The sequence below is a fragment of the Excalfactoria chinensis genome, chromosome Z (assembly GCF_039878825.1).
Source record: "Excalfactoria chinensis isolate bCotChi1 chromosome Z, bCotChi1.hap2, whole genome shotgun sequence".
NCBI classification, from domain to species: domain Eukaryota; kingdom Metazoa; phylum Chordata; class Aves; order Galliformes; family Phasianidae; genus Excalfactoria; species Excalfactoria chinensis.
Genome location: NC_092857.1, coordinates 21,345,901 through 21,360,714, shown reverse-complemented (window position 1 = coordinate 21,360,714; position 14,814 = coordinate 21,345,901). Strand labels below are relative to the sequence as shown.

Below are 14,814 nucleotides of genomic sequence, written 5' to 3'. Positions count from 1 at the left end.
TGGTCTAAGGCATCATGTCCTTGTTAGAATAAATAACCCATTGATCCTCAGAGAGTTCATGCAATATTTTCTTGCCTCTGGGCATTTTGCTCTCTGAGATTGATAACTCTTGACAGATGTCTTTTGTTTCTAGTTCTGTGTAGAATTAATCATTTAAACAGCAAAAGTATTTTGAAAGCATGCGTTGAGTATCTTAAAGCAACAGCAAATCTGAGTACAATGTTAGTAAGTAGCCAAGCAGTTCATGTATGTTGTTGCTCAAGTGGTTTATGTACCTTCTAGAATACCTGAGTCTCTAGCAGTTCCCTGATGTGTGCATAGCTCCAGAACAGTTCTGCCTCTTGTAACTTCCCCAGCAAATTTACTTTTGCAATAGGAAAAATAAGGTGTGTGGGTGTGTCTACATCCGGGATTTATACAAAAAGGGCTCTGCAGCCAATTTATAAACACTTCACTGTGAAAGGCTGGGTTTAAAGCACTGCATTTCTCTAGAGCCTAATTCTCTTACTCTGAAGAAGGAAATGTGTGAGCTCTAGCCCTAGAAAGTGTGCAGTAGTTGGAAGAGATGATGCTGAGCTTATGATTGCTGTAGGGAAAAAGGGGCTGCATGCTAAAGCAGAAAATGCACAAATGTATGGAACAAACAAACAAACAAACAAACAAAAAGAAATACATGTATTTCTTTCATCTGGGATGGCAGTTTGGTCAATGCAATTTTTTCCTTCTTCTTGCACTGTGTCTGATTCTGGTAGCAGCCTTCCAGAAATGAGACATCCTATCTGTACAGGTCATCGCCACATCTTGACGTCTCACTTGTTTCAGTGAAGTTGTTTCCAGCTTGCAAAGTGTCATGCAGCACAACAACAAAGTTGAATCATACCAGGAGTGACAAGGTCTGATGTGAAGAGGATGAAGAGAGGCTCTGGATGATTTTAGAGAGCTGGTGCTTCTAAATGTTTCTCTGTAATGGCAGTGGTGTAGCACAGATGGGCAGACTTCAGTGTCTGAACCCTTCTGCTCTGGCAGCTGGGGAAGTGAAAACTCTTCCCAACATGATACACAAGGGAACACGTGCCCAGTCTTCTGTGCTGCACTGGAAACCTGAAATCCCTCCAGACACAGCCTTTTAAGAGGTAAAAAACTGTGAGAAGCAGGAAGTGGGAAGAAGAATCTGGGGTTTGGGCTTTTATGACAGTAGGAACAAAACAGATCATCAGAAAACTGTAGAAGGTTTGAGCCAATGACCAATATCAGATTAACGTGACAACAGAATGGGGTGTGAAATGTCTCAAATAAAGCAGCACTGGCTTTTGTCCCTAGATGCCAGCACTTTCATACCATTTTTTATGAACCTGAAATATTTGGAGCATACTTTTTTGCAGTGGGAGATAATTCCTCTGACTAGAAAGCTTCTACTGTGCAGCATACAAGTCATACACAAAACTAGAGGAGTACTGTACTGTATTATGATGATGCTCGAATTCTACATCTTTCACTCTGGTCTGAAAAATACAAAGTATGTGTTCCACTGTAGGGGAATGTGGACTACTGCAAGTTTGGTAAAGACACAAGGACGTGAACTAATGAAACATTTTGACTAGACAGGACTAGATGAGCCCACTTTTATTGTCTAATATCAGTTGAGATGGGAGTGCTTCCCCATTCTGCGTGGTGCTTTATTTAATAGCAACAAGTTACGTAGAAGAATAAGTCAAAAAGTATATGAGGGCTACATAGAAGGTGAAAAATCTGTGCAAAGATTAGACTTCTGTTTTTGTGAACTCAGATAGGACTTTAATTCTTCCTTAGTATTAATGATATTGATTTAGTACTAATGAAATTGTATTAATGATTAATATTAATGTTATTGATTTGCTGTTGTTGTTATCTTTGCTAAGCCTAAGTCAACTAACGCTAAACCATAAAAATGGCAAAGGAAAATCTAGCAGCAAAATCGATACATTTTTTTTGCTTTGCTTTTTTCCTCTGAACTATAGACCTTACCTTATGAAACCAGCCTTAATAGGGAATAACACATCTAGGCAGGTAAATAGCTGTACATGCTGCATTTGTGTTTGAGTTTTGATGTGCTTTTGCTTTGGATTTGTTTGGGTCCTAGGTGTTTGGTTTGTTTGTTTGTTTGTTTTTGGCTAAGCAAATGGTTATTTGTTATCATACTGTCAGATCTGGAGGCACATTCCCTCAGATAGGTGAAGGTAATGCCAGCAGTGCTGAAAGTATTATCAGACTAGAATCCTTTTTTTCTTTTTGTTAAGTACTGAGCAGTTGTGCTGAGAGACCTTTCCAAATGCTTGACAGTTTGCTGGGTTTGCTTAATGGAGAAAATATGACTAATGCTGAGCGCTCCTCACCAGTGTTCCCTTGGTCTTTGGCACACTTATAATGCTGGGTCACAGCTTCTGGTGTCGTTTGGGTTCCACTTTCTTCACCTTTGTTTAAGTGCTTTATTGAGATCAAATTGGAACTCCTCTGTTCATCAAAACTGGACTCTGTGTAACCATAGATTTCCGCTCTTCTCCTCTTCATCACCTCTGCTGAAGCCTCTGCTAGCTAAGCACTCTACATTTCTTTCAGCCAGCTACTAATAGAGTTCTCCTTGATTAACTAATGTCTACACAAGGAGTATTGGGGTTGAATTCAATAATTACCGTTCACATGCTTCCTTGAAGTAACTATTGCAGCCCCAGTTAGATTTTTTTTAAAATAGTACAGTGTTCTAGTGTATTTTTATTTCTTTCCCTATTATTTTTTTTTAATGAGACTAGATTTAATTGTATCCCATGACAGCATATATATTGCATATCATAAGGCTTCAAGTTATTATTATAAACACAGTTATTATAAATATCATTCAGGGATAGCCTGGAAGGTTTAGATTGTTGAATGTATTCTAAATTGTGTTACTAAATATGTACACTGCTTAGACAATGAAACAGGAGAAGAAAGCAGCAAACTATTCTCTACTACCATGCAGACAGTTAGGCAAAGCAAATGTAGGTGCTATTAAAACACTGACATTATCTTATGCATGTTTAGTGCAGTGTTTAAATTATACTGTGAGTTAATCAGGCATTGGTTCAAAATCCATTTGATCTCACACTCACAAACAAGGATGGAGAAAATGCAGACTTTACTGAGCATTCCAACACTTCCCTTTCATCGAACTAACCTTGCAACACAAAGCATTACACAGGTTTATCTAAAATACATTTCTAAGAGGAAATGTCACTTTCCTTCTGTTTGTGTTTCAAAATATATGCAAATGAAGTATTTTTATAAGTTTGAATAGCAATGCTTTGGTGCACTGGACTTCACTGCAATAATTTGATGTAACACAATTTTATGGCACTTTTTTTTTTTCCTTTTTCTTTTTTTTTTTTTAGTCTGAAAGATCTTATCCAAAGTGAAGATGTGAAACCCAAGCTGCAGTGCATCATGACTAATCCCTCCTTTTCTATGGTAACAGTTCAAAGTGAAGACAGTGGGATAACGTGGGAAACAAGCTCAAGCAGATGTTCTACTCCCTGGACTTCAGAAACTAGTACAACTTCTGATCTTTACAGTATGGAAAGTTCACCAGTGGGTTCTCCTCCAGGAAAAGTAATCTTTATTATGGATGAAGGCAAAATTGTTCGGAAAAGGAAGCGTAAACCTTCAAATAGAATGCCATTGCCCACACATGTGAGAGGAGGTCAGGGCAATAAGAAACGCGATTCTTCTGGAATGCAGAGACAAGAACCAAGAACTGTTCTAAGAGATGTGCAGGGCTCAGTGTTAAATGTTGAACAGATGGAAGAACAGGACACAGATGAAGAAATGTTGGAGGACAAAGAAGATTTGGAGAATATTGCAGAACAACCAGTAAAACGTGCTCCAATAAGATCAATATTTAGAGAAAGCAGACTTAGAAAAGTAGGGCCAATCCTTGGAGGACCAGTAAAATCTAGAATCCAGCTGTTCAATTCAATTTTTGGAGGGACTGGGCCACTCCCTGAAACACTAGAAAAAAGTGGAATCCAAAGAAAGAGCTCCATTTCAGGAGAAGCGGAATACTTCCTTGAAGCATCAGTAAAAGAAAGATCTCATAAGTTCATTTCAGAAACAACACATACAAAATCTTTCCAGAGAACAAGCAGAAGTCTTGAAACACCATCAGAAAGAAGAAGGAATCAAAGGCAGCAATCCACAGCACATTCAAATCAAAGCTATTCTTCAATAACACCTCTTGAAAAACAGCTTACTGGTAAAGATGTCTCATTTCAAAATATTAAACCTGCTAAAATGAAAGATAAACCAAGCAAGTTTTCAAAGTCTGGGGAAGGAATAACTTTTCAGCACGAAGAAATAAAAGACAGGCAATCTCAACTGGAGAATCTGAATCAGGTATCGGGGCAGTCACAAAAGTTCAGCCCTCCCAAAGAAGTAAGGAAGCAGCAAAATTATTCATATTCACCTGCAGCTAACAGGGCAGTAACAGAACAGTTAACAACTACTGCACTAGAGTCTGATGATAAATCAGAGGAACAAGTGTCACTTCTATCAAGTGAAGCTGCAAATATGAAACCAGATCAGTCACTGCTGACAGCATCAGATCACCTAGATGAACCAAAGGAGCAAGAGATTCAGCCCAGTTCAACACTACCGTCTGTTTCAGCAGATTCTGTTAATAAATTAGATAGACAAAGTACCAAACCTACAGTATCCACATCGGAGCATCTTGAGAAGGAAGTAGTTCAATCTTACTTACCTACTGCTCTGTCAGCTAAAGCCAGTTATTCCACTCCCTCTGATACAAGACAGGAGGATATTATTCCTCAGTCATCAGAAACTGCACAATCAGAGTCTGAACATGTGCTTTTACCACATGCTCTAGATGTAACAGAGAAGCAAGATACTGACGGTCGCTTGTTAGCAACTGCACAGTCAGAAACTGAGCATTCTGGTCTATTGTATCCTGTTAAAAAAAAAGAGAGTCAAAGGACCCCACAACCAGAAAGGCAAAACATTTGCTTAGAGAAGCAAAGAGAGTCAGAACAAGACTTATTCTTTGCTCAAGAAGCAGAGGAGCAAGTAATCAAACTAAATGCACATACTCCTGAAAAGATGGATTCTAAGTATTTTGGTGTTTCGTATCCTGTTTGCACAGAAACACAAGAAACTGGGAAAAGATCAGTTGTAGATAAAGCAGCGGATTTGGATCACCCTGTTGATATAAACAATCAAGCAGAGAGAGCACAAATGGAGATGGAATATCCAGATTTTCCATACTCCAATGAAGTAAGTGGGAAATCAGAGAGACCGCAGACAGAGACAGAGCATCCAGATTTCTCTTTTCCCAAGGAAGTAGCAGAGGAATTGGAGAGCGCACAGCTAAAGACAGACGATCCACATTTCTCATATGCCGGAGAAGAAACAGATAAATTGAAGAGTTCACAAGAGGAGAGAGAGCAGCCAGATTTCTCATTTTCCAGGGATGAAATGCAGGAATCAGAGAGTGCAGAGCTGGAGACAGTACATCCAGAATTCCATTTTTCCAAGAAAGACACAGAAAAATCAGAGAGTCTGCACCTGGAGACAGAGTATCCAGATTTCTCATATTCCAGGGAAGAAATGATGGAATCCGAGAATGCACAGTTAGAGATGGAGCAGCCAGACTTTTCTTTTTCTAGGGAAGAAACAGAGGATTCAGGGAGTGCACAACCTAAGATAAAGCATCCAGGTTTCTCATATTCTAGGGAAGAAATGATGGAATCAGAGAATGCACACATGAAGATGGAGCAGTCAGACTTTCCACTTCCCAGGGAAGGAACAAAGGAATTGGAGAGTACACAACTGGAGACCAAGCATCCAGAATTTGATTTTTCTAAGGAAGATATGCAGGAATCAGAGAGTACACAGATGGAGACAGAGCAACCAGATTTCTCTTATTCCAGGGAAGAAATGGTGGAAACAGGGAACGCACAACTGGAACAGACAGACTTTCCATTTTCCAGGGAAGAAACAGAGGAATTGGAGAGTGCGCAGCTGGAGGCAGTACATCAGGACCTCTCATTTTCCAGGGAAGAAACAGAAGGGCAAAAATCTATTCCCTTTGAACTGGAACAGCCAAAGTCTTACTCCCCTGAAGAAGCAGAGCAAGAAAAAACAGCACAGTTTGAGTCGGAACCTTCAGACATATCCTGTTCAATGGAAGAAGCAGAGAAAGAAAACACTACAAAACTTGAATTAGTACAACCAGACATATATGATTTCACTGGAAGAGATAGTACGCAGCAAATGGGGCATAAGGAAACAAGACCATATCCAGTGAATGAAACACAACATCAAGATTTGGCACAAGTAGATATTGACAAACCTCTTTTGTCAGGTTTTGATGACAGAGGGGAACAACCACAGCATGTACAGAAGATGTTACAACCTGGAGGTAAGCTTAATGCTCTTGGCAAGTCAGTGCAAGGAGAAACTAATCAACTGCATTCTGAATGTCCAGTTTTGCCATATTCTGCTGCAAAAGAGCAGCAACATAGAGAAGAGTCAGATACGTTATATTCCACTGGAAAAACAGATCAGGAAATATTTCAGCAAAAGGTGAAACATCCAGATTTCCCATATTTCCATGGAGAAGCAGAAGAAGAAGCTGTACAAACAGATGTAGGAAGTCCAGAGTGTTCATATTTCATTAGTGAAGCACAACAAAGTGAAATCATACAACCAGCTTCAGAAAATAGGGATCTCTCATTTGCCACTGGAGAAACAGTGCAAGAAGAAATTAAATCTGGATCTCTGTACTCCTCACATTCAATTGACAGACCAACACACAGGGAAATGGTTCAGCTGGAGCAGGAACATTTACTTCCTGCTCATTCCACTACTGATGGTCAGCAAGAGGAAATCACACCACTGGACTTGCCTCAGCCAGATATATCATATTCCACTGCAAAAGTAGAACAAGAAAATGGAGTACAAAGAGGGTTGGAAGGGCTGGTAGAAATCCAACCAGAAGTCACACAAAAGGAACCAGATTGTTCAGATTTGCCAGAAAACTGGGTGAAGGTAGAAACACAGGACACGGACCAAATGAATTTGGCACAGGAAGAAACAACTGAGCCAGAGTTAGAGCATCCACCTTTGCCACATTCTTTCAGTGCAGTAATGCAAGAAGAAGAGGAAATGGAACCAACATATCCAGAACAGGCATTCTATTCAAGTGTAGATGTGCAGAAGGAAGTGACTCAACAGAAAATAAAGCAACAATTTCTTTCATGTTTCACTGGGAAAACAGAACAAGATGAAATAATGCATCCAGAGCCGGAGCAAACATCTGTGCCCTTTTCTAGAGGCAAGGAAGCACCACTGGAAATGGAAATGGGTTCAGAATATCCAGATTTGTCATATTCCTCTCACAGACCAGAACAGGAAAAGTTTAGACATCCAACCTTGCCATCCAGTTCAAAGGAACAAGAAACTGAACCACCAGTAATAGAACATCCAGATTTTTCATGCAACACTGGTGAACTGAAGCCAGGTGATAACATACATCAGGAATCAGAATATCCACAGAAGTCTTACTCCATGGAAGAAATGCAACAAGAATCAGAGTATTTAGATTCACCAGAAACCCTGAACAGAGCACAAGATGAAAGTGTGGAGCTGGAATCTGAATACACAAATGTATCATGTTCTGATGGCCAAAAAAGCCAGCAAGAAACTTCACAACTTGTTTCAAAATATCCAGGTACATTGTTTTCCTCTAGTAATTTTCAAGAACAAGCAACTCAAGGGCTTGATTCAAAACATAAAGATTTGCCTAGGGTGGCCAGGAAAAGAGCTTTACCCGGAACAGCACAAGTAGACTCAAAACATCCAGATTTGACATATGCTTTTGGAAAAGCAGAGGAAACAGAAATAGCACAGTCAGAAGCAAGACACACTGACTTGTCACATTCCTCCAGTAAAACAAACAAACAAGAAGCAGCACTGTTGGATCAGAAACACAGAAAAATTTCAGTTGACAGAGAAAAGCAGCAGCAAACACCAGAAGAGCAGGTAGAGCAAGAAAAGTTTTCATATGCTTCTGGCAAAACAGGGCAGTTAAAATATGCTGAAGAGGGCTTTGAGAAACAAGATTTATCATTTTCCACTGTTAGGCCAGATGAGAAAGTGGCTATGATGGAGACAGAACATGCTGATGTGATGTATTCTCTGGAAAAAGCAGAAGTGCAACAAAAAGCACAGCTAGAATCAGAGCAAATGGATTTAACTTACCCCTTTGAAAAAGCAGAACAGAAAATGGCTCAGCCAGAAGTGGGTTCAGCGGAACTAGAAGAAACAGCAGAACCGGGGCAGAGATATCCTGACCTGCCTTATTCTGTTTTCAAAGTAGGAAAACTGCAAAGTGAAGAGCTGAAGCCTGAACACCCCGGTCTAGCCTGTTCCTTCAACAAAGTACAGGAAACAACACAAATGAATGTGTTGGATGCTCATGACAAAACAGAGAAATGCCCACTTGCTAAGGTGAAGCTGGGCGATGAAGATTTGGCATCTCCTGCTGACAAAGTCAGACAGCAAGAGTTGGTACATACAGCCTTGGAATGCTCTGATGAGAACCAGTCTGCCAGCAGAGCAGAGCATCCACAACCAACAGAAGAGAAACTAGGAGTTCCAGATGTATTGTCTTGTAGTGGAAAAGAAGAGCAAGGAGAAATGGCAAAAGCAGTGCTGAAGCATCCTGATTTATCATATTCCATTCATGGAACAGAGCCACAAAAAAATACACAGCTGGAGTTAAGAAAACCAGACCTAGCTACTTGGCCTGGCAAAACAGAACAAGTACAACCTGCTCAAAAGGAACAGTCAGGCTTCTTGCATTCTTTCAGCAAAGAGGAAAAACAACCAGAAATGGCACAATCACAGTTATCTTATTCTGTTTGTCAAACAGAACAAGAGGTAGCACATGAAGAATCAATCCATTCAGCTTTATCTGCTGGCAGATTAGAACAGCATGAATTCATACAACCAGAGGCAGAAATAATGGATTTATCATGCTCAGTTGCTGAAACACAGCAATCTCAAATAGATGAACTGGATTTGGAATATCCGGATTTATCATATACTACTGGTGCACAACAGAAACAAGAGGAGGTTCAACCAGAGCTGGATGATGAAAGTGATTTTCCATCATCTCTCAGGAAAGAGCAAAGTGAAAATGTGAGAAAGCAGGCAGAACACTCAGAGTTCCAGTGCTCTGTTATGAAAGCAGAAAGGCTGCAAGATTCGCAGGTGGAATCAGAATGTACAGACTTGTCATCTTCTGTCACCACAGCAGAAACTCATGAAACAACACAGCCAGTGTTGACAGAACTCGATTTGTTGCATTCTTTTGTCAAAACAAAGCAATTGTGGGATTCACCAGAGCCTGATCATCTAAACATCTCAAGTGCCACTGACAAGGTACCAGACCCTGACTTGTTTTCTTCCACCACTGAAGAAAAACGGAGTGCACAGGTGGATCATAAACAAAAGAGAGAAAGCTGTGTACTACACACAGAGGAAACAGCAAAACTGAAGTTAGAACAGCCAACACTGTCAAGTGCTTATGGCACAGTGGAGCAACCAAGAACATCGGTGGAAGGAGAATTCCTGGACTTGTATCACTCCGGTGAAAAAAGGAAAAACAAGGAAGAGAAACAAGACACGTCAAGACAGGAGTTAAAACATTCAGGTTTGTCATATTCTATTGACAAAATACAGCAGCAAGAAAACACACAACCTGAGTCAGGACAACCAGATTCATCATCTTACTGTGGAAAGAAAGAGCAACCACAAATTGTTCAAGTGAAAGAACATCAGGAGTTGCTACCTTTCCCTGGTGAAATGCAGTGGCAAGGAACAGTACGTCCAGAGGTTGAACATCCAGACTTGTCATACTCCATTGGCAAAGCAGATCAGCCACGGGCTACACAATGGAAATCAGAGCCGGCTGTAACACCTCATCACACTAAAACAACAGAGCAACAAGGAATGGCACATTTGGTGCAGGACTTAGGACAACAAGATTTTACGTATGACTCTGGTAAAACAGATGAAATGCAAACTGTGCAAGGTGAACTGGAACATACAGCTTTAATGTATTCTTCTGATGAAACAGAACAAGAAATGGTGATGTCAGAGTTGCAGCATCCTCAGCTATGTTATTCTGTAAGAGTAAAAGAAGAAAAAAACACACATCAGAAATCAGACAATAAAGATTTGTCGTATTCTACTTGCCATCAGGAGCACCATGAAACTGTACAACCAGAGACAGAAGAAATGGATTTATCCTATCCAACTGAGAAATTAGAGCACTCACAGTCTGCCCAAATAGTACTGCAAAAGCCAGGGTTTTTGAAGTCTATTGGCAAACCAGAGGAAAAGGGATTGGCACAGCCTTCCTTTTTGGACTCACTTGGTGGAGAAAAGCAGAAACCATCTCCACAGTTAGACTTAATGCAACCATGCTTATCACATTTACTTGATAAACCAGAAAAACAGGAAACCTCACAAGAAGAGTTTATGTCTTCTGATTTCTCATATTCAATGGGAAAAGCAGACCAATTGCAAACAGAACAATCAAAATCAAAATATCCAGATTTATCATATTCTTTTGACGAAGCAGAAACTTGTGGAGTGAAACCACTGAGTTTATTATCCTCTTATAGCAAACCAGAGCAGACACAGACTGCCCATCTGGAACATCCAGAAACATCATACTTTGTAGGCAAAGCAGAGCAGAGGGATAGGACCCATCCTGAACTGCAGTGTTTTAATTTGCCATCCTCTGCTGTTGAAGCGGAGAAACAAGAAACACTTTCTGTATCTTATACTCCTATCAGGACTGAGGAACACCAATCTGCAGAACTGAAGTCTGAACAATCAGATTTACTAAATTCTACTGAAGAAGTAGAAAAGCACGAAATATCTGTATTGAGAGCAGGACGTTCAGAGAAGTGGAACACTGGGATTACTTCATCTCTAACTACTCCGTTGGAAACTGAAAAAGATTTATCCTCTTCCACTAAGGAAGCAACAAGACAAAACACTCAGCCCTGTTCATCTCTTCCGGAAAAATCAGTGTCTGTACCACTGGGTGTTTCACATTCTGAAATAAAAATGGAAAGAAAGCCAAGGTCTTCACCTGTGACTGGAGGCCTTTCCTCTGAGCATTTAGATTTGCCTCACAGCCAGAGTAAAACAGAGCCGTCAGAAACAGCACAGCCAGGTTTCTTCCTTAAGAGAGAAGAAGCAGAGAATACAAGAACTCACCTACATTTGCCCATGACTTCACAGTTAGAGGCTGAACATGTAATTTTACCTGAAACAGAGAGAGAACACACTCCATATTACTTCCACACAACTCCACAATTAGAATCTGAGCAATTAAATACATCATTTTTTACAGATAAAACAGAAACTCTAGAAAGTCAGGAGTACTTAACTGCGCCTTCAAAACTAGAGACTGAATCCTCAGCTACATTTTATTCAGCTGATGAAGCACATCATCGAGAAATTCCACCTTATTCAAAACCTGCCTCTGAGAATTTGTTTCCCAAGTACTCCCATGCTGAACAAGAAAAGCAAAGCATGAAGCTAGTTATTCCCCAGTCTGCACAGTCAGAGTGTAAATATGTAATTCCACCACATGATGAAGCAGAACTGCAAAAAAATAAGTTATCTTCACCTAAACCAGCAAGCCTGGAGACAGAACATCTTGGGAATAAGACCATAGTGCGCACAAAAGAACGGGATGAACTAGATCTCAGAGAATGTTTGTCGTTAGAGCAGCTAAGTTCCCCAGAATTATCCACCAAGCAGGATAAACAAGAAGTACAACCAGATGTACAGAAGATGCCACAGCTGGTGAGCTCAGAGTCAAAGGTGACCGCTGCAGCAGACCAGCAACCAGTGTCATCAAATACATGTGTACCTTTTCATACTCTGTCTGAAAAAACAGTATCTGTGGCTTTAACTGATGATGAAGAAAAACAAAATATTCCAACATCTCTACCTAACATAGCAGGCATACCTCAAAACCAAACAAATATAGTTTCAGGTAGTTACACTAAAGAGGACAGACATGAAGTACAGCCATATTTCACAGAGCAGAAGCATTCATCCTTAGAGCAACCAAGATCTGTTTCCTCAGATCTTGTTTATGACACTGTAGCACACAAAAGTCAGCATTATTCCTGTGAACAGGATACACTTCATTCAGTGGAGTCGAAGTCCATTTTCCCCAGTTCTAATGAAAAGCAGAATCCAGATATTCCATCTCCTGGGCCAGCCAGCTGGCTGGCAGAAGTGAAAGCTCACTCAATTAGTCCTATACGAGCTAAAGAATTAGGCAAGCTTTCTCCAAATGAAGCTTCAGATTTTGGATCAAAACAATTCCCAGATGGAAATTTCACAGAAATTACAGTTCATGGCACTGCAGACAATAAACGTGATACATTTAGAGTTTCTGATTCTGAAACTGAAATTTCCTATGGACTGTTCTCAGAAACTGGTCACAGAACAGGAAAACATGATTTACGATATCCAGGAGCAGATAACCCAGGTCCAGACAAAGGTCCGGAGAGTGAAACTAGGTTTGGAAACCCTTCAAAAAGGAAAGTAGCACAACATCTGGAAGCAGACGAAATGTCTGCAGTGCCTGAGCACCTGAGAAGAGAAGAAGAAGAAATGAAACACATGAGCACTTTAGAAGACAGTCAGCACACTCCAGAACCCATTGAACAAAAAGATCTATTTAATATAATTTCAGAAGGTTATGAAATACTCAATATTCATGCTCCTACATATATTTCTTCTATTGATCAAGAAGAAAGTAAACACATGCCAGATAAACTAGAATACTTGGAAACAAATCCTTCACTTAAGAAAAAAATAGCTCAAGAGAGACATGGAGCTTCAGTTTCTGGAACAACAGAAATTTCTGGTATCTCAGTGTTGGGAATGTCTGAAAGCCATGAAGTGAAAGAATTGGTCAAAACTGATGATGCTGGGGAAACTGAAGAAATACAAGAAGAAAATCCAGTGTTGTCAGAAAGCAAAAATCACGCACTCTTGGATCCTGACAACGGTATATCTGAAATTGATTATTTTGAAAAATATACCTTGATTGATGACAAATCCCCAATTAAGCCACATTTTGAAAGACCAAGTTCATCTTTCCCTGTGAAAGAAGATCTTAATGAACCTGTGGAGCAAGCCACATCTTCCAAAGAAACTGCTGAAGAAGATATTTTGGAAGAGGAATTTGCCTTACTTGAGGATTTGGATGAAGTATTTTATGGAACCGTGAAAGGAGAAAGCAAAATGCAGTCTTACGTGGTTGCTCCAGAACCTTTTCCACTGCAGAAATCAGTTGACATTAGCAATAAAAAAGCTACAAGTGTAGAAGATGAACGGAAGTCACCAGGGACCCCACTATTTGATTCAGAAGAAGGAGTACTAGAACGATCTCTGTTGTTTCCTACAACTGTTGCTGCTGTTAATCCTGAGCTTCTAGAGGAGCCACCTGCTTTATCATTTTTATACAAGGATCTCTATGCAGAAGCAGTAGGAGAAAAGACAAAGGAGGAAACTCCTTCTGATGAAGAAAGTGGTAACTCTAATGCATCTTTTCCAAGCAGAAATTCAGACACAGATGATGGAACAGGAATTTATTTTGAAAAATACATTCTTAAAGATGAAATTCCAGGTAAAGTCTTAGAGCCTCAGAAGGATCAGATACCAGAAGTTGAATCTTTTAGTGGAGGAATTTCAGTTCCGAGTCCAGAGGAGAAATACAAGCAGAGGTCTGCTAGAACTGAGATTCTGCCAGAGAGAGAAACTGTGGAGAAAATCCACAGTGACATTAAAGCAACAGTTTGCAAACCAACGCATGCCATTCCTTTTGGAGGAAGAGTAATTGTTTCAGGTGCAAGAAGTGATGTCACTGAACAAACAGAAGAAAATGTTCCTGTGGAAACAACTGAGGAGTTACCAGAGCAAACAAGTCAACAAGATTATAGTCAAATTGTCGATTCTCCAGGAGCTGCACATAGAGAATCTACCAATAAGCAGGAAGAACACCATGAAATAACGGCAGTTCCTCGAGTGGAAAAATACGTTCCATATACTAGAACTCCTGTTGAAGACAGTGAAGATGATCAGTATACCCAGGAAATTCCTCATGTTCCTGCCACTCAGCAAAGGGAGAAGCCAGCCTTTCAAAGAGAAGAACAGCACCCTCATGTTTATGAAGACTTAGCTGAGTCAATGGACTATGATGTGATTACACAAGAAGAACTTTTGCAAGATGAAATATCGTCTGAATTCACACACGAGGAGCTATTATTTGAAGACAGGGACTCTTTTGAGCATATTGGGGATAGTTATGAATTTTTTAATGAGCCAGAGCAAAGAACACCTGTTGAACTTGAAGATTCAGGATTTGTAGTGATGTATCCTGAAAAATCAGTAGCAAACATTCCTGAAATTGAGAGTCCACAAAGAGAACTGAAGAAAGCGCAGACAGATACATACTGTTATCACTGCAAATGTCCAATATCTGCTATTGACAAGCTTTTTGGAGAACACAAAGACCATGAAGTGACAACCCTAGATGATGCTGCAACCAAGATGAAGGTAAGAATTAATTTGGATGGGGAAGGAAATACTGATCCTAATTTCTCTATGCTTCCTATGTAGTCAGTGGAAAGTCTTCAGAAAGCAGTTGAAGGATTATCATAATATCCATAAAATAAAAGCTAT

At 40.0% G+C, this 14,814-nt stretch overlaps 1 protein-coding gene across 1 annotated transcript in view; it reads left to right on the top strand.

The window, feature by feature from the left end:
* CMYA5 (cardiomyopathy associated 5) overlaps window positions 1-14,814 on the top strand; it is a 46,679-nt gene that overhangs the window by 3,182 nt on the left and 28,683 nt on the right. The window contains exon 2 of the mRNA XM_072359793.1: window positions 3,405-14,688. Within this exon, the coding sequence (XP_072215894.1) occupies window positions 3,405-14,688 (11,284 nt within the window). The remainder of the gene's footprint in view (window positions 1-3,404; window positions 14,689-14,814) is intronic.